Genomic DNA, 21,044 nt, shown 5'->3' with positions numbered 1-21,044 from the left:
ATTGTAAATATTACTATTGTATTTGAAGACCCAAACATAGAGTGAGCTATAATAACCCACTTCACCAACTTTAAGTTGGTGCCCCAAATACCCTCGATACTACCTTATTCTTTACTTAAAATACATAAAAATTTAACTTACAGACGTCACTATAAGAAATATTATCTTTAGCGGTGAAAGTATTATAACGAGAAATAAATCGTCCCAACATTACAACAAAAACATTTTTCGTCACAATCTTAGAGACGAAAGTAAAATTTTCATCTGAACATGCTTGCGACGAGAACCTCGTTTTGACACAATATTTTGGTGACAAAATGATCATTTTCGTTGCAACAGTATGTTTGTGATGAGAATGTTTTTCCCACAAAATTTAAATATGTACACTCATTTTCACCAAAACATTGTTAAATCTATTTCTTCTTTTCAAAGGTTGTTAAAGAAAAGAAAAATGAATTTGTTTGAGAGCTTTTCATGTTAGTTTTCCATTTTTAAAGGAGAAGAGACCATTTGTGAGAAAAATAGTTGTGAGCTCATTTTTTAGGGTGAAAATTGTTACAACTTTTCATGTATAGAAAGAAAGGAAATACATATTAAAGCTATAATTATAAAGAATGAAATGCCAAAGTCTAACCATAATAAAAGGAGAAAACATATCTTAATCAACTATGAAAGGCTACTTTTTAAAGTGGGGTCGTGTCAAGAACAGTGGGTCAAATACTCACGTACTTTCTTTTATAATAAATTTTAGTTAATTTAAATTAAAAGAATAGAAAACAATAAAGTTTTAGAAAAAAAAATGTTTAGTTTTTCAAACAATAAAAAAATTGTTGTCCTTTTTATTAGGGAAATGATATATATATATATAAGAATTCAATACACTAGAAATCTATTTACCCCTCAACTTGATACAATAATAATGTTAAAATTGAAAAGTAAGCCAAAGAATATAACGAGTATTAAAAATTGAAATAACCAAGAACTTATGAAAATCTTAATAGCGTGTGGAGATTCAAAAGGTAATTGAAACACACTTCTAATAACGTTAAAAGGTAGTTGAAGCACACTTCTAATAAGCGTTGTTGTAAAGATAAATGGCTAATTTTGATGGAACTGCAAAGTTGAACTATTCAGATCTAGTAGAATTCTTGAATACTTACTCTCAATTCAACCCTAGATCAAAAGAAAGACAGAGAAGAGAACTCTTAAATTTGGAATGAGATGCTACAGAAACAAGTTGTTATTTATTAGACTAACAAATTAGTAATTTTTCAAAATAAAAATAAAAATTAAATAAATAAAAAATTGAAATATTTATCAAATTTAACTTAATTGAGTTTGTTATTTGACTAAAATAAAAAAAAAAAAAACTCATTCAAATGGAAGAAACTACAAATTTAAATTTCATATATGTTAAATTTACACATGAAACATCATAATCCTATTTGAAATTTCTAACCATGAATTAAATCTATATAATTAAATCTCCTTTTACGTTTCAATATTCACAAATGTTTCACTTTCTTTTACTATAAATATCGACATTTTTCTAATGGAAAAGTCTTATATTAAGTAAAGTACTACTAGTAGTAAAATAATGTTAAAAACATGATAGTCGTGTTTACAAATTCATCGATATTAGAATATTACATCACAAGCAATGATTTGGGATTTGAGAATCTATAATGTACCATCTATAACCACTACATTAATACTTAATTACATAAATTGGTATATATGTACTTCTAGCTACAATATGAGATGACATTTGAACATCTAAATTTTAATATACACATATAATGTAATAACTAACATAACCATGCTTTTGACAAGAAAAAAAGAAAAAAAAGGGAGGAAAAGGAAGAAGAAAAGGGTTGAGGGATATGAGTAAAAGGAGAGGAAAAAGAAGAGGATAGGGTGAGTTAAAAGTATGAACATGTTAGGAACCATCATTTTACCATCTATTCTAGTCTAAACTTTGTTTAGAAATATACCTTAGAATATGTTTTAGTTACTTGTTAAAATGTATTCGAAGATATCACAATAACTTCATCTTCACACAAAAATATTATAGACCTACGTTCTTGTTCAAGAGATCAAAGGTTTGAATACAATCTACCCATCTTCAATTGTTATACTGAACAAATGGAGCGTGAAAACGTGAACTTACTATCTTTCATGAGAGGAAGATGTTGATATGTGTTGAACTTTTTTGTCTCACGTCCAAGAGGAATAGAAAAGTCATGAGTTACTACATCTAAAAGGAATAAGGATGGATTCCTACTTCTAAAAAGGGTAGTAAAATAATGAGTTTCAAGTAGTATAAAAGGACTTTATGGCTTTGGGTTTCTTTCACGATGCTTTATCATTATCTCTATATTCTGTATTTTGGTCTCTTCTAGTTTATAAACTTAGTTCTCCCTCTAGCCATGGATGTAACTAACACATTGTTAGTAACCACTTTGTGTCATTCATCTTCTTTTTTTTTTTTTTTTTTTTTTTTTTGGTTGACTTTTTTTGTCACAACAAATTTGTACGAGAGAGCCAAAATGTTAGGACTTGGAATTTGGTACTTTTTTTTTTTTTTTAAGAAAGATGTTTGCTTTAAGCTTGAAGATCAATAAATTCATTGGGATTTTTTTTTTTTTATTATCTATGCCAGATCAAGATATGATCCCTATTAAGGCAGTAGAGGCTGTGGGCATCGCTTTTTAAAAAATTGAAGATAGCATATGTAGATGACAATGAGTTGAATAGTCTAGAGGAGAAAGCTCATTCAACAATCACGCTATATTTAGTTGATGACATCATCATTGAGATTGTTGATCAAGAAACCGTTGTTGGTCTCTAGTTGAAGCTTGAAAGTCTCTGCATGATGAAATCTTCAATAAAGAAGTTGATGTGAAACTGTAGGATTGTATAACAACATATAGAGGGGGAAGGGGGGTGATTAGGGTTGTTTCAAAAAATTAAAAAAATTTGTTCAAGAGATTTACAGTCAAATTTAATCAATTTTAAATTAATGAAATAATTGAAAACATAAAATAACTAAACGACATTAATTAAAGAGTAGAGAGAAAGAGAGATGACACCGATAATTTTTATATAGTGATTCAAAATCTCTATTCCACTCCCCAAGACTCATTCTTGAGTATATTTCGCAAGGATTCTCTTATGGATGAGAACCAAACCAATTTACCACTCTTTTTATGGGTTCAAGAGTCAAACTACAACTTATCCTTTTGTAGGTTGAGGATCCAACCTATTTCAATCTTTTTCAATGGGTTGAAAGTCAAACCACTACAAAATCATTTTTCGAAGTCTGGATTAAACCACTACACTTAAATTCCAATGTGCCCTCACACTTTATTACAAAAACCAATAATGAAATAATGCAATTGAATTCCCACAAAAAATAAAAACTCTCATAAGAGTAGATTACTCAAATTTTAAGTACTCAAAAATAACTTCTCAATGATAACAAATAATCACTCATAAGATGGAAAAGTGTAGCTTGAAGAAAGGAAAGAATTTAGCTTTTCTGAAGGAAAAGATTTAGCAATTGAAAAATGATTAATTTTTGAAGAGGATGATTGTTGAAATTTAAAGAGATTTTTGGTCTAAAAATAAAATTAAAAGGAATTTATATTTGGAAGGAATAAAACCTTTTTAGTTTGTTCAACTTTTCAAATTTGATTTGATACTCCCTCCTCTCTAGACGTGGAATTAACCTCGTTTATTTGTTGCTTTAGAAGTATTAATGAATAATTAAAATAGCTATATCGACATTTGATATCAAAATCTCAATTTATAGATATATCGATAAATATTTGTATGCACCAAATAATTTATAAAAACAATTTAATTAAATAAGTAAGCAATGATTAAAAATTGATATTGATATCAATGTCTCTGGATATCTCAATATAGCAACATATATGTTAATCATTAAGAGAAAGAGAAAGAGAAAGAGAGGAAAGAGGAAAAAGAGGAAGAAGAAAGAGAAAGGAAAATAGTCAATGAACATTTAGACTAATAACCACTAAATTCAAATCTAGAAACTTGTTGATGTTAAAATTCGTATAGAGAAAAGAGTATAACCTTCATAAAAGAAATGAAAATTTGTAAATGGTATAATGCACATCATACACTTTTATTTTGAATGCAGAGAGTGAAAATGTCGGGAAGTTTAAGATTTTAAGTGTGAGAATAAACTTTCTGAAACTATGATGATATATTTATATGAGTAGAGGATCTAAGTTATCTCGAAACAACATTAGAATAATCTTATCGCACGCCAGATCCATTTTTTCGACTTGAACCTTGATATTTTTTTTTGACACCGTCTCTTTGTTTTAGATTGATTATATTATACCATTCGATCCAAAATCAATCGGAAAATCATCAAATGCATTTCTACTAAGGTTTATTTTACAATTTTACCCCTCACGGTTTCGTAGGCGGTCTTATAACGTCTTTTCGCGTTGTCAAACTCTGTCCATCTTTGTCTCTCTATATATATTTGACGAAACTCTGTATTTTAAGCTTTGTAGCTTTTCTGATGAAATCATTCCGAATTCTCTGTTTCAGAAAGTGAAAAGAAAAAGCTGTGTTCAATTGTTGGGCAGAGAGATTAATACTCCCCTTCGTTTTCGGAGGAGGAGGAGAAGGAGAAAATCTAGCCTTTGTGTTTCTTCGCCATTTCAACGCAAAGTAAGGAATATTCATGACAATCTCTTTCTTTTTCCCCTAAATTTGATGGTGTTTCTTCTGTTTGGATGCTGGAAAAATTCGGGAGGGAAAAAAGTGGCTGGAAGTTTCTGAAGGCCGGAATTTTGGTGGGCCCTCATTGATCGCGAGGCCTGTCTCTCGGAATCCCAACACGATCTCGGAAATTTATGAGCACGAGATCCCTATAACCGATACTTGTAGGACATCCCATTTTCCTTCTTGGTTTTCTTGTTCCTGATTTTTGTTTTTTGTCGGGTTAATGCTCTGTTTTTCTGCTCTTCCAATCGAGGAATTTCTATTCTCTTCTTTTTAACTCTTGCTTGTTCTGGGTTTTGTTAATGCTCGAGTTATTCGCCTCTCCTTTCTGGTTTAGTGGCTAAGTGATTGTATGGTGTGTTTCTTTTGCGTTTTGTTCAGGTGGGTCTTTCTGATTTTAGCTTGTTTTTGGTTTTGAGGGTGGTTTTGCATGAACAAAGTGGATTAAGCCTTGAAGATATGTTTAATTTATGATTTTATGGATGCTTGTTGAGATTTTATCTGATAAAACAATTTATATCTGCTTGAAATTTTGTTTCTAGCTCAGTTTCTTGATTTTAAGAAATTGTGTAAAGGATTTGACAACCCTATGTTTGGTTCTGTTGCCCCTTTCTTTAGTGAATTGAATACGTAATCGCTTTTGCTGTGAATACTCTTTTCTTTTTCTGGTAACTTTGTTTTTTCTCTCTCCAGTGGTTGAAGGAGTGAGATGCATGGATCCTATTATTAAGTTAATTTTGCTTCTGATATTCTTCAGAATAGGTTGGTGCTTACCTACCCCTGCGTTGTTCGTTTAGATTTCTTTATTCAACTCCTTTTCTACCATTTTTACCACTATATTTCTCCCTTGCCTCTAGTAAAATCATGTGAATCTGTAAATTTAAATTTGTAGTTCAATCAGAGGTCATATTAAATTTTGTATAAATTGGAGCCTTAAAATTTATTGTATTTTTTAAGATCATATTTCATTGGCGTTTAGCTTCTATGCATTGTTGAACTAAGTTCTTTCCATTACATGCCAGCATGTGCTTCAACTGATGAAAAAAACTTTGAACACTGTGAAAGGCTTGTAAAAAGTTGGGCCTTATCTTCTCTTCATCAAGGTATCAACAAAGATAAACATACACTACAAGATTTACTGTTCTTTCTACATGTTCCAAGAACAGGGGGGCGATCGTACTACCACTGGTAACTTTCAGCATCATAAAGTTCACGGAGTATTGACCACTCAAGTATCAGAGTCTTGAGTATTTATTTGGTTCTGTTCTGTAACTATGCAGTTTCTTGAAAAAGTTGTACCCAAACTCTCAGGAGTGTCCCCGTTCTTATGATAAGCTACGGTTTGATCCCAGGTATAATTTTATCGACTCCAAGTATAAAGATGGTTATCATTTTATTTTTTCAGATTGTTTCATATGACATACATTCAACTTTTGAAATGTTATGTTTTACTCAATACTCAATTCACTTTAGCCTTGTTTTAGAATAATTATCAACCTTTAGTTGCAAATTCAAGTTATGTTTGATTATGATTGTCTGTGCGTGCAACTTAGATTTTACATGAACCTGGTAATTTGGTAATTGAATTAAAATAACTAGGATGTAGAAGCATGAGCGGTTTATGGAGATTTTTGGTCTAACTAGGGGAGAAGGTTAGGTTATATAGATAGAAAATACAAAAAAGAAACCCGAGTACAGAATAGTTTTGGAGATTTAATCATATTCTTATCAGAACTGAGAATGGCATTTTGAGGAAGAGTATAGTGGAAGAACAATGTTAAAAAGCTTTTTATTTATTTTTTAAAATTTTTTCACCAGTATTATGTTATTCGGGTGGGGAGTAGGAGAAGGATCCTCCAAACGATAGCAGGAAATGGATTGAAAATCAGAACCTTGAATATATTTTTTTTTATTCAAGACTGACCTTATGATAGTATTTATCTAATTTTGTGCGTCTGTATGGTATTTGGATTTGAATTGCAGCAAGACAAAATGCAGATTGTTAGCTACTCATGATGATTATAGCATGATGGAAAAACTACCGAAGGAGAGGACTTCGGTGGTGACAATTGTCAGGAATCCAGTTGACCGGGTTCTTAGTTCATATGAATTTTCAGTTGAGGTAGCAGCTAGATTTTTGGTACATCCTGACCTAGCTTCTGCAACAAAAATGTCCAAACGAGTGCGTGGAAAGACAAATGGAGTGAGCACACTGGATATTTGGCCGTGGAAGTATTTGGTTCCATGGATGAGGGGAGATCTATTTACTCGAGTATGTGTCCTGTAGGCTGATCTTTTGCATCTTCATGATGATTGTTTTCTTTTTTTTTAATGCAAGTGGAGAAAAATATAATTAGATGTATCGAATGTAAATAGCTTGCTTACATGAAATACATTAATTCAGATCTAAGATTATCCAGTGATCATAAATGTGTTTAAAGGCATGCCTTGGTTCAAGGTGATCAAGTAAGGGAGCACCATAAGTGCTGCCCCCATGCCTGATCTTTTCTTTCTTATGTTGCTCTAACTCTTTTAGTTTCTTTGATTTTGTCAATGTTTTGTATGACCCTGTTCGTTGCATGGTGTATTTTGAGTCGTGTAGACAAATTTTGCTATTGACATTTGTCTCAATTACATCTCTCTAATTGTATACAGTTTACTTTTCTCAGGTCACTTGATGCAATTATGTTTTCTTCTTACTTATTTTGTAGAGCACTATGGGGATTATATTTTCCCATTTTTATCTATAGATAGAGTGCACTGTATTCTTGTGAAGTGAACAATCATGTATGAGAGTTGAGACGGATTTATGCTTCTGAATCAGTATTTGATAAGTAAAACAAGCTGTACCAGTTGTTTGGAGCCAAATCAGTCTGAAACTTATAGTTTACTTTTCTCAGGTCAATGAATGCATTTAGGGTTTTATACCTCATTTTATAGAGAAGTATGGGGATTATATTTTTCCATTCTCATCTGTATGGATAGAATGTGCTGTATCTTTGTGAGAGTGATGAATTTCAGTTAAGACTGCCTCATGGTCAATATAAATGCTCAGCAGACAGCCTACTTTGATTAGATTAGTGTCTATTTATTATCTCTCTTTTTTTCGAGCCCCTTGATTCTTGCTCAGTTTGCAAAAGCATTGATAAGCTCATGTTTGATTTTCTTTGAGAAGGGGTTGATGAAGGAAAGGGGTCGCATTTAGTCAGTTGGGAGTTGGGAGTTCATTGGGAAGTCAGTGAGAAGGGAATGGGGGGTTATAGATTGGAAACTTAAGGATTGCATTTAGTTGGGAGTTGGGAGTTCTTTGGGAAGTCAGTGAGTAGGGAATGGGGGGTTNTGAGTAGGGAATGGGGGGTTATAGATTGGAAACTTAAGGATTGCATTTAGTTGGGAGTTGGGAGTTCTTTGGGAAGTCAGTGAGTAGGGAATGGGTGGTTAAAGATCGGAAACTTACGGATTCGTAATAGAGCTTGTTGGCAAAGTGGTTGTGGCATTTTCCCTTTGAGTCCTTATAGCGTAGAGTTATTGTAAGCAAGCATGGCCCACTTACCTTTGAATGGTTTTGAGTGAGGGTTGAAGGCACTTCTCGAAACCTATGGAAGGACATTTCTTTAGAGCTCCCCACCTTCTCCCATCTTGTTCATTGTGTGATGGGGGAACTGGAACTTGGAAGGTAAGGAAATGTATTTTGGGAGGATCAATGGGTGGAGGATAAACCCCTTTCTTTTATGTTTTCTCGTCTTTATCATTTGTCTACCCCTAAGCATTGTTTCATTTCCAGCTTTCTTGTTTGGTTGGGGAGCTATGTTTCTTTCTCATTTGATCTTCATTGATAGTTGTCTGATAGGGAAACAACAAAGGTTGTCATGTCACTCTTCTGTCTTTGATCGGAGAGTTTGGTTTTTTAGATTTGGGAGAAGGGGTGTTTGGTTTGAAGTCTCGACCTGTTAGAGGGCTTCTCTTGTAAGTGTTTCTTTTGTCATCTGCTGGATCCCTCTCCAGTTAGTAAGGTTGTCTTTGTTGCTTTGTGGAGAAGATTTCGAAGGAAGTTAAGTTCTTTTCTTGGCAACTTGTACTTGGTTGTGTGAACTCTATGGATCGGTTTTTGAGGAAGTTACCCTTTGGGCTTTGGATTTGAAGACCTTTTGTGATTACTCTTTATTGTACTTGGTTGGACTTGGACCCCTTTTCTTTAATGAGGGTTTTGTGGGCTTAGTTTTTTTTGTATGCCCTTGTATTCTTCTTTTCTCTATAAAAGTAGTTGTTTATATGTCTATATATAAACCCCATGCTTTGGAGCTGTTTTAGTCTGAATCAGAATTTGATAAGTAAAGCAAGCTGTATTCATAGTTTTTGAAGCCAAACCGGTCTGGAACTTTTTTCTTTTTTTTAAATGCTACTGCTTTCTTTTCACGTGCACAATCTAAGAGACCAATCCCCAAGGGAGGACAGGGTCGAAGCATAGTGGAGAAAGACCTTTCAATCTGTGGTTACTGATCAAGCCTCTCTTTTCATTTCATTTTATTTTTCTCTGGAACAACTGAAGCTATTTTTCATTAGCTTGTCAATAGTGATTTCAAGTGCTCAAACAAATAGGGAAAACAGTCGCTGCCGCAAATTAATTTGGAGTAGTGCGTAGCTTTGGTTTGAGATATAGAGAATCTAACAACAAAGGATTTTTGTTTTGGGTCTGTTAGCCTATGTGTGTGATCAATTAATCTTGACAAATTTTCTCTCTTGTTTACTACAATCTTATAAAAAGATTACTGTTTACCCAATGTTACGAACAGAGAGATGCTAGAAGGCAGAAAGGTTCAAGTGAAGCTAAGAGGGGCAGTCCATATGACATGGAGGACATTCTTATGCCACTAAAAGAGTTTGTTGATGATCCCATTGTTCATGATATTGTTCACAATGGGGCCACTTTCCAGGTAATTCTGAATTAATTTAAGTATTGGCATGAATATGATAAGACAGTTTTGATTGTTGGTTCTCTATATGGAGATATTTGTTTGTCTGTGATGTCATCTCCAGTCCCATTTTATGCAAACATTATGGGCATCTTTGGTCCTAAGGGTTAGGAGTTGGGGGAAGTGGAGTTGTTAACTCCAATCCTTGTTGGGCTCATGGAGTCCTTAAACTCACTGTGGGCTCATGACTAAAAAAATATCAATTTCATGAGTCATGAGTTTTTTTTTTTGAAAAGAAAATGGTTCATTATATTAATATATAGAGAAGAGCTAAGGCTCAGAGTACGAGCAAAAACGGAAATACTAGGACTTCTTTTAGGATCAGGAGGTGCACTCGGGCATCTCAACTAGGTTGACACTCCCTTAGCACCCTCATCACATCCAATGTGCATAGGGGAGAAAAGACATTAACAAGAGTACAACTCGAGGAAACAATAACCGCAAAACAAGCCAAAACATTGGCCTAAAACAGAGCCAACACAATGGCCTAAAACTGAGGGAAATAAATAAAGAGTTCAAAGATGGGGGGACCTAGAATAAGAGAAAAACTGAAATCCGGCACTAATTAATGCTGTCCGAAGGGGGAAGTGAAGATGATAGCCCTCAGTTGAGGTTGAAATCCGATAGACTATAGGCATGGAAAGATTCGGAGAGTATGCACCAGGAGGAGGCTTGACGGCGGGCGGCTTCAAGGCGGTCTTGGCATCCAAGAGCTTTGTTGTGGAAAATCCTTCGATTTCTTTCAAACCAAAGATTTGCCAAGAGGGCTTTTATTGCATTACACCAGAGTAGACGGGTGGGGTTGTGGAGATTAGGGCCAACTAGAAGTTGTAACACATTGCCTTTGAAGTCGTTGCACATGATCCATGAAAAGTTGAAGAAGCACAACAGTTTTTTCCAGCACCAAGCTGAATAAGGGCAGGTGAAAAAGAGGTGAAGGGAGTCCTCATTGTGTTGGAGACAGAAGGGCAGATTGAGGGTGAAAGGGAGGTTGTTGGCTGCCTTCTTTGAAGAACTTCAGCTACATTCAACTGACCGAAAAACATAATCCAAATGAGAATATTGACTCTTCTAGGGCTCTTTGTCTTCCAAATAGCTGAGTAGAGGGGCTTATCCAAAGGGGAGAAAAGGGATAGGTGCACTTTAAGGGAGTTAACTGTGTAAAAACTAGTGGCTGAGATAGACCAAACTCTTTTATCAAAGAGTGAGAAGGACTTCTATTTGCAATTTTCTCCATCAATTCTTGAAAGGCCAACACTTCTTCATCTTTGAGCAGTCTTCGGAAGGAGATGGACCAAGAAGATAAGCTGCTGTCCTAGTGATCAACAACTGAACCATTGGGAAGCATGGTGATTCCGAATAAGCTTGGATAAAGGGTGCTGAAGGGGGAAGATCCTTCCCATGTGTCTAACCAGAAAGCAATTCGGCTGCCATTACCAAGTTTGAAAGTGGCCAAGGATTCTACCTTAAGCCAAGTCTTTGATATGCTAATCCATGGACTTTTCAAGCTTCTACCTCCTTTCCCAGCTGTGTGCCAATCAAATGAATCTTTACGATGAATACTTCTTATAACTTTTCCCCAAAGAGAGTTCTCTTCATTGAAATATCTCCACCCCTATTTAGCAAGGAGTGCAATGTTCATAGATCTGAAACCACCGAGGCCTAGACCACCATCTGCTATAGGTTTCTGAACCAAATCCCATTTAACCAAGTGATTTTGCTTGCTGCCGCTGTTGCCTTCCCAAAAGAACTTTCTTATTATCCTTTCCATTCTAGATATTACTCCTTCGGACATGAGGAAGATGGCCAAATAATGAGTTGGAAGGTTTGAGAGGACTGAAGTGCATATAGTGGCTCTTCCTCCCCTAGAGAGGTTAAATCTCTTCCACTTATCAAGTTTAGCTTGTACTTTGTGTAGGATTGGCTGCCAAAAGGAGGCTCTTTTCGGGTAACCCCCTGAGGCAACCCTAGGTAGTAAAAAGGAAGTTGGTCGGCCGTACAATTCAAGGATGCTGCTGTGCTAAAGAGTTCTCTGTCGTCCACATTGATGCCATAGAGGGCTGATTTTTCCCAATTTACTTTCTGCCCTGAACACCATTCAAAGAACTCCACTGTATGTTTAAGTTTTACAAGCATGGAGCTGTCATATTTGCAAAACAGTAAAGTATCATCTGCAAATTGGAGTATGGAAACTTGAACTTGCTCTTTGCCTATTATAAAACCTTCAATAATGCCGGATTGGGTGAGTCTGGAGATTAAAGTACTCAATACTTCACTGACAAGGAGATAAAGGAAAGGGGAGAGGGGATCACCTTGCCTTAGGCCTCTTGAAGCAGCCACTCTTCCCCTTGGTCTACCATTAATGAAAATCGAGTATAGTGGGTCTTTGACACAACCCATAATCCATTCTATCCATTTCTGTTTGAAATTCTTGGATCTTAGCACTTTTTCTAAAATTTCCCAGTCTACTCGGTCGAAAGCTTTCTCCATATCAAGTTTAAGAATCCACCCCTTCTTTTTTACTCTGTACTCTTCAACAGCTTCATTGGCAATAAGACTGGGATCCAATATTTGAATTTTCAAATAACTCATCCCATCTTGAAATTGAGCTGCCTTCCCTTGACCAAGTGAAGCTCCCATTACTCAACCGGATTTCCAAGAGTTTTGCTTGTTCAATGAAATCATTAAATTTTCTCATGCCTCTAGTACTTCGGGCCAAGGGGAATCTCTCATGCCTCTTCACAGTAAGCTACAAGAGAAAGTAGTTCTTCCCACACAAATTTTCTTTCTTTGTAGTCGGTTGACCCATATACATTAGTGATCCAACAAATCTTTTTACAAATGGTGGTACATTTTATTGAAAGGGAATATCCTCCTTTGGGGGTTTCTAATACCGAAATCATGTTTGTATCCCACATTGTCAACAATCCACCAGAAGCACCAAAGGATTCAACAAAGTCCCAACCGACCTCCTTGGAACTCCAAATAGATTTAATAAAGCTTGCATCAAAATTTTCTTTCTTGGATTCTTGAATTAAAACTATTGAGGGGTTAATTTTCTTTAAGAATCGTTTAAGGGCCAGCCTTTTATTACTATCTTTGAGGCCTCTTGTGTTCCAAGTCACTATTTTCATCTTTTTGTACTCAAGGTTTAGAGGCAGCCTTTACAATCATAAGTCAATCCAGAATTAGGTTGCAATTAGTGACTATGCTTAATAGGTGTGTTGGGAGGTCAGAAGGGATTGCTGAGGGGGCGGAGTGGGCAGGGCTGAGGGCTTTTGCCTCAGAGGTCTTGTCCTCCTCTGTCTGAAACAGGGGATTTAAATCAACAAGTAAGGGTGCTTCCGTTTTTGACACTTCTTGTTCTTCTGATGTGCTGTTCCAATCAGTTTTCTCACTACTCACACTGAAAGGGGAGTCTGGAAAAATCTTGGAGTTCCTCTCAGAAATAAACACTTCGGGTTAGGTGGGGGGAGGGAGAGTTGGTTGTCTGACCTGATAAAATGAGGGTGCTCTGGTAATGGTTGCTCGAGGGTAGTAATGGCAGAGAATTCGGTTGATCTGGCAGAACAGGGAGGGGCAGGGGAGATGTGCTAAGGCAGGGGACAGGAGAAGAGGGCTTAAAGGACGCCTGGACTTCGATCGTGGTTAAGGCATTCTCAAATGAGGAAGAGGTTGAGGGGAACACCACGTTGCAAGGGAGTAATGACTTTGTTTTCTTTTTTCTTTTTGGTGCGAGTGGCTTTTCAACTTCTGAGTGAGAAAAGCCGGCTGGAACTCCCTTTTTCCAATTCTCTTTCTTCTTAATGACAGAGAAGGAGTTAAGAGCAGGCCGTGGAACTCGAGGAGCCTTAATACTTACACTAGGCGCCTTTGCTGGTGAAACACTTAAGTCTAAAGACTTTTCGACTTCCTTTAATTGAAAGTTTTTTCTCTCGGAGGATTGAGGCTGCAAGGCAGGGGATAAAGACTTTTCAACTTCCTTCCTTGATAGATTTCCCCTGTCAGGACTTAGTGGTCGGTTGACTTCCTCTTTCGAAAATATAGGCCTTTGAACTTCTGAGTTAACGCTGTTAATACCCAAAGGGGGTGACTTTTCACGTTCCCCTGATGCTCCCTTACTGATTTTCGAAGCCTATGGCTTTTGGAACTCCTTCTTCTTCTTTGCCACCGCGTTTGGACTTATTGAGAACTTTGGCTTGGATTTGGCTGACAATAGGAAGGACCAATCGGATATATCAATTTGGGAGGTGGCATCTTCATCCTTCAAGACTTCTTGTAATCGAACTAAGTCTATTCGAACTAAGTCTATTGGATTAGAGAAATCCTTAAAAAGTACATTATAAGGTAGACTAGTAGGCTGATGAAAGCAAATAATATCACCAAAATTTAAATAAAAACTTCCACGAATTTCATCTTTAATTTCAGTGGTGGCTGGCATGAACCTACAAAGATTTTTCCTGACCTGAATTTTAGCTTCTAAACAATTGATGAGATTAAGTGTTTCTGATGCAATTGAAATGAGTCCACCAAAGTAAGCCCTGATTGTCTCAAAGGTGCTTCTACACCAATAATCTAGAGGGAGGTTTTTGATTGATATCCAACCCCCATAACCTTGCATTACTGAAAGCCTTCCATGACTAAGGGGATTCCATTTTTCCAACAATAGATGAAAGGGGCCAAACTTATTCCATTTGCCCTGGGCTGACACTTTTTCGCCTAAGTCTCCTTGGCTGAGCTTGATGAGAGTCTTGTCTGCAAATAGAGGATTGATGACAACATTGGTGCCGAGACACTTTCTTAACTCTTTGGCGATTTCCTTCCACCCATTTGATGCTAATAATCTTGAAATAATCCATAAATTACTAAAATCTTCAGGCAAAACATCACAATTCTTTTGAGTCCAAAAAGAATGGTTACTCTGTTTTTTCGGGGGTGGAACAGGGGAGAGTGAAATGGTAGAAGCTAAGGGAATCAGGGGCTTAGAGGCTTGTAAAGCTTCGGAAAAGGGTTTTACCACAAGGAGGGAGAGCAAGGCTACGATTACTGACCAGCCTCTGATTAGGGGAAAGACAAGGTGGAGGAGAACTAACTTGGATATCAGAGGGTGCTCTGAAAATTTGGATGCAGTCTTCGATCATGTCCTTAAAGTCTTGCCAACCTGATTTTTCATTGCCGAATGGGATATGGATGTTCTTTCTTCCTCCAGAGATTGGCCAAACAACGCATTTTACAAACCACTTCTTCTTTGCACGAAATTTAGCCAGTTTTATGAAGCTTTGATCAACTCTTTCCTTTAATAAGAAAAATTCAAAGGTGGAACCGGATAGAAGTCTGCGAAAACTCTCATGGAGCCATTTAGTTGAGGTTAAGGAGAGGAGAATGGACTGTCCTTTCTTTAAGTTTTTTATGAAGAAACCGGATCCTTGCCCCATATGGAAGGAATGGTCAAGAATGCGGCAGGATTTAAATTCCATGGCTGGATACAGAGCAAAAGCAAGGTGCAAAAAACGAGAGGAGAGGAGGTGCAGGAGGGTGAGGGTGAGAAGGGCGGGGGCGAGTCACTGGAAAGGTGGGAGGACGTGGTGAGCTCCGGTGGGGTGGACGGAAAGATGTGCGCGGGAGGGAGGAGGGGAGAGAGTTTTGGAAATCATTTTTTCTTCAATGAGTTATTCCATGAGTCATGAGTTATTAACTCCTTGCATAGTGGGTCATGACTAAACAACTTTCCAAACTAAACAGTCCCCAAATGCTCCCTATGTGGTTTGTGAGGTACAATGGTGATATGAATGTACCTTTTTTTTTTTGCAATTTTCGTAGGAATGATTTTAGTGTTCCCAATATACTCTAAATTCAATGACCTAGAAAGTCGGCCAGTTAATTTGGTCCCTCATTTGGTTGAATGTCTGATACCAAATGGATGCTATCTCGTATTTAGTTATTACACACTTGTTGATGTTTTTGGTACTTTTGGACATGGTCAACTACATGAAGTTGTTTAAATTTTACCAATCAGAATTTTGTTTTCTTGGTGGGTATAATACTCCTGTTAACAGTGCATTTGCTGATGCACTTTTTCATTCTTTTCAAAATGTGATTGACCATTGAAAAGTTTTCAGATAGCAGGATTGACAAACAACTCCTACCTAACTGAATCACATGAGATACGACACTGTATACAGGAACATAAGAGTCTTGGTCAACATGTGCTTCATGTGGCAAAGGTAAAAACCGAAGGTTTCTTAAATTATGACAGTAGATATATGGACAATTATCTTTCTGATACTTGGCCTCCTTATGGTTGCAATTATGGTAGATGCTTGTAAATCTTGCAGAAGAGGTTGGATGCCATGTTATATGTTGGTCTAACTGCGGAACATAAGGAATCTGCGACAATGTTTGCAAATGTGGTTGGTGCACAGGTGATTTCACAGCTAAGAGATGCCAACTTTAGCATGGACACTTTAGCTGTCAATCAAACAGGTTTATGTTTTTGTTCTGTAGCTTTTCATGTAAAGAGGACACTTTTTAATTTAACAGAAACAGTTAACCTTTAGTAAATGATTACGTACAAAAGGAGGGGAGAGCCAAGGGATCAGTAGAAATAAAAAAGTTGGTGCATGTAAATTAATCAAGAAAATAATCAAAATGTCTTTAAGAGTACTTGACAGTTCTTTTCTCCTCTGTCCATGACCCCAAAAGAATATTTGCTTATTTTTCTTGAAGTTGTGTCTTCACAGATTATCAATAAATGGCCAGCTCCACTGAAGTCTAACCTGTATGGTAATTTTATTCTGGAGCTTTGCTGAGACTTGAAATGTAGAAATTATTATTTGTTAGATGAGAATTGCTTTTATGATTGGAAGGAAATAGAAATCTTTCCAGATTCAAAATTTCCACTCAGGCTCTTATTTATTTCATCCTTTTCCATCCAGGAAAATATATGTTCCTTTATTTTTGTTACATTTGTTTTGGTCCCTCCAGTCCCATGGTGTGAAGGCATTGATAGTTCCAACAACGATGTGTAGCATGGAATTAACTTCCAAAACCTGTTTTGGCATCCATCTTTGCAGTTATTTCATATTTGTAACATTGGCTTATGTCGTTCCTTTTCTGGATCACGATGCTGAAGATCTTCCTTTTCAAGATTACTTTTTCTTTTCCGAAAAGAAAAAAAAAAAAAAGGAAAAGTGACCCCGAGAATGAGAAACAAAATGATTTAGAAGATGTGGATATTTATTATATATTTCTACTTGGGTAAAAATTTTCCGAATCGTATAGGACCCTTTATAATAGTTAGTTGAGTAGTGGTTCTTGAATTGTACCTCTTAGTTGCTTAAGATTCTGCTGGTTGCTAATTTACATTGATTGACAGTTCAAAGTTTACTTGTCTGTCATATGTTTATGGATTGAGTTAGCAAGTGCACTATCTAAACAGACCACATTCATTTCCATCATTTGGGATGTTTTGCCAATTGGATCTGTTTTCAGTGAAAAAGATTAGTCGGTTATGTATTTACTTGACAATCCCATGCTACTATAAATTGATAGTATTTTGAAGGTGTATTTTTATTTTTCCACTTCAATCTAGTGGTTACATGAGCTTCCAATTTTGATGCTGTATAGCTTATTATCAAGAGAAATGTTGGCATGTGGTTTGACTAACATCTCTTTTTGAAGTACAGGTAATAGTAGCTCTTCGCATTTGGATTCTGAGCTTGAGATCAATGTTGATCAGGCAAGCTTCTCCCATTGTCTAATGACTTTAATCATATACATAATTCGGGATCTCTATTAATCCATTTTCTGTTACAGAATAATAGTACCTTAGATGAAAAGGCTACTGTGCAAGATGTAAGTGAAGCAAAGAGGGAAAATGTACGTCACCTCAGAAAAACTGCATTTCTGTAATTCATATATGGTCTAATTTATATTCCTTGATTTATTACACAAAATTTATATTCCTTGATTTCAACATGCCAGATGACTGTTGCAGAACTTATTGAAGTTTATGAAGGGTGCATTTCAAGTCTACTAAAGACTCAATCACGTCGTCGATTTGCTTCTTTAAAGAGGATTTCTCCTGCAAATTTTTCAAAAGAGGTATGATTGGACAGCCAATTCAGTTGAGGAGTTATCACCAAAAATATTTATGTCTGCCTAGAAAATAAACTTAGCGTAGTGGATCCTTACCCTTGAAGGCTTTGCTGATCCATTCTGTTTTAAGTCATGGTCCTTGGTGGAAAATTGACGGGGGTTTCTCAGGGGTATTTTTGTTTTTAGTATTTGAGAAGCATATACACTTGGTAATTATCTATTGCGTACTTCTCACTTTCCTGAGTTTTGTCTAAATTGTTTACTGTTTTCGAAAAATAAGAAATTGGTTTCTTGCTGTTCCTAGGTTTGCAATTTTCTTTTTTCAATGAAAAAGAATGGATAAGAAACTAATAGCACTCACATTTTTTGTTTTTCTTTCTGAAAATAATGTTATTGTTTACCAATTTTAGAACAAGAAAATAATAATTTGGTTTCTTACTGTTCCTATGGTTTCAATTTCCTTTTCACTGAAAAAGAATTAAACAAGAAACAGATAATACTCATATGATGCCTCTTATCTCTTTAAGAGATTATGGAACGGTAGTTGTTCCTTATGTTGCTGATTTTCTTATTCCTCAATGCTTTCTTGCAGGCCCGGCGTTCCATTTCTGATGAAGTTCTGCAGCAGATTAGAACACTGAATCACCTGGATGTGGAGCTTTTTAGTTATGCTCAAGAAATCTTTGCAATGAGACATGTGCAACTGATGGGGAATCTTGATATGAAAGTGAGTCTTTTCCATTCCTTTTCTTGGATTTCTGTAAATTATTCTTCATTTCCATTTATATTTCTCTTCCAACTTCAAATGTTATCTTCCTACTCAACTTCTTCGGATAGACCTCTATGCACACACAGTGTTACATTCCAGAAAATACAAAACTCACCATATAACAAAACCAAGTACAAGCTAGGAAGCATAAATACTTTTAATTGTGCAGTAATATGTGGTCGATACATGATTTGAAGTATCTTTTTTTTAAAAATTATTTATTTATTTGTTTTTTTTTTTAATTTTCAGATACGTGTATCCCTTTCCAGATATGTGAAAGGGAAGAGGATACGTTAGGTCATTTTTTTCCCTCAAATTTAAGCCTAACCATAGTCCACTTTATTTAAAACACCACTTAAATCTGGTAGTCCAGAAAAAAAAAAAAAAAAAGAAAAGAAAAAAAAGAAGAGAAAAAAAAAAGTAGAAGCAAAAAACTCTAAAAGCAATCAAATCTAAATTCTTCTCTCTATCTAATTCACGATCCACACCCCCTCACTTCATCTTCGACTTCATTCTCCATTCTTCATGTTTTACTTTTCCGTTGCTGTCTCCCATACGCTTGTTGCCCAACCACCATCATCCTCTTCGGTGCCAGTTATGCCGCCATTCTTATTATTTTTTCTCCAAGTTCTCACTCGCTTTTTTAATCTACTTTAGTTTAACTTAAAATTAGTATTATAATAATTGATTGAACATTATCATATTATATATCTTAGTTTTTAGAAATCGTCGTATCCGTATCTCGTATCCATTTCTTGGGGTGCAAGTTATCTTATGATTTCTTAATTTACAGGATGGAACAAAAAGCAAACTCAATCGATCACTTGCCTTTGAGCTATGGAAAATTCCTTCGTTGGTAATGCTTTTTATCTTACTCCTTATTCTCTTCCTATTTGCGAATGCTCGGAGAAGAGTATCTAAAGTTAAGGTATAATTGTTGATTTAATTTATATTTGAAGTGGAAAAGCGAGTTTTTGCATCTCAACATCTGTTTGGATTTTAATTGAATGAACGGTTTTGCCTTTCAACCCTATTTGAGCAATTATTTATTGTTCTGCCTTCTTACTTGAGACACTGTTTTTGTCCCTGATTTTGAAATGGTTTCTGCTTTAAAGGCTGAAACTTTACTGACCGTTTAGTTTAAAGTTTTATAGATCTGATTTTTGTCGGGGTAGATTGTTGTGCTTAATATATATATATATATATATATATTTATTTATTTATTTCTAAAAGAATGATTCTGGATTGGGTCGGATCAACCCGGTTTGAAATTCTATGAACTAGAGATCCGACCTGAAATTCTATTTTAAAAAATTTTGCAACCCAACCCAAGATAAATCTAACCCAATCCCACCCTCACGGTTTGATTTGGGTAGTTTGGGTTGGTCGAGTTATTGGAATTTTTGAGCAAAGGGAATACCCTAAGCAGGATAGTTATTACAAAACAATTTAAAGAGATATATCATATTAAATAATCAGATACTTACAAATTATTAAAAATGTTATATTGGTACTTCTGTTAGGGGGTAGAATGTATTAATTGGCAACATTCCTCTAATTAAGTTTTAAGGTAAAATTTTCAACTAGCCAAATGGTTAAAAGTTAGTAAGAAAAAAAAAACAAGAAACCTTAACCAAATTAAAAAAAAAAAAATTGTGGTAACTAAAGTTAATTAAAATTAAATTCTACTCATGCATCATCTTGTGTCCAAATACTCAAGAAATAATCAAACTCACATATGTATAGACTATATTAACAATGACAATAACGTGTGTATATATAACTTGATTGTAATTCTAAATATGAGTATATGATAATAGAGACTCTTTGAGAATTGTGTAGTGTACGTCTTTACGAAAATACGCTGTAAATATAAGGACAAGTCTTGTGACAAAAGTAGAAATGACGACATACAACTATTCGGGTGAACCCTTAACAGTCTTAGGTTATTTTCTCTAAACTTTGTCATAGCTTATGAAAATTTGATGGTTCCTCTGAGCATAATCTACAATGTCTCGCAATGCGTCCTACTTTTGGTTTTTAGTATGATATTTGCTACACATTAACCGTGGTTGATGTGCCCGAGGCAGTTTTGTAATTTTTGTATATGTTTTATTTGATTCCAAACTTCATCCCATTCAAAATGATAAATTGATAGGACTTCATATTAATGGAATGTTGGGATATTGAAATTTAATAAATTTATGAGAACGATATAGTTATTTAGTAAACGAAAATATTGATATCTATGATCTAGATAAATATTTCATAATAAAAGATATTTTGAAGAATTTTTCAAAATAAAGATGTGTTGAAGATTGCACAAATCTAAGGGTATTTTAAAGTGAAAAATGGTGAGAGTGAGAGAATAACATAATAATGAATTTTTATATATATATATATATATAGTTTTTGATTGGGGTTTGACTGTGAATATA

General features: G+C 35.3%; 1 protein-coding gene across 4 annotated transcripts; it reads left to right on the top strand.

The window, feature by feature from the left end:
- Positions 1–4,516: 4,516 nt before the first annotated feature.
- LOC120082650 (protein-tyrosine sulfotransferase) lies at positions 4,517–19,676 on the top strand. 4 transcript variants are annotated; one of them, XM_039037906.1, is made up of 14 exons: positions 4,518–4,928; positions 5,461–5,529; positions 5,790–5,955; positions 6,048–6,119; positions 6,751–7,039; positions 9,561–9,701; positions 15,860–15,964; positions 16,076–16,162; positions 16,481–16,523; positions 17,426–17,478; positions 17,556–17,618; positions 17,724–17,843; positions 18,430–18,564; positions 19,400–19,676. In XM_039037906.1, the coding sequence occupies exons 2-14, from the start codon at positions 5,481–5,483 to the stop codon at positions 19,538–19,540; spliced, it is 1,464 nt and encodes a 487-aa protein (XP_038893834.1). In that variant the 5' UTR covers positions 4,518–4,928; positions 5,461–5,480; the 3' UTR covers positions 19,541–19,676. The 4 variants fall into 4 exon arrangements, 3 of the variants coding, with proteins under 3 accessions (XP_038893834.1, XP_038893832.1, XP_038893833.1); XR_005483240.1 differs by lacking the exon at positions 19,400–19,676 and having other exon boundaries at positions 4,517–4,928; positions 17,737–17,843; positions 18,430–18,530; XM_039037904.1 differs by lacking the exon at positions 16,481–16,523 and having other exon boundaries at positions 4,519–4,928; positions 16,076–16,223.
- Positions 19,677–21,044: the final 1,368 nt, after the last annotated feature.

This window comes from Benincasa hispida, chromosome 8, assembly GCF_009727055.1.
Source record: "Benincasa hispida cultivar B227 chromosome 8, ASM972705v1, whole genome shotgun sequence".
Taxonomy (NCBI): domain Eukaryota; kingdom Viridiplantae; phylum Streptophyta; class Magnoliopsida; order Cucurbitales; family Cucurbitaceae; genus Benincasa; species Benincasa hispida.
The sequence above is the reverse complement of the archived record's forward strand: the minus strand, read 5'-3'. Positions and strand labels throughout refer to the sequence as shown.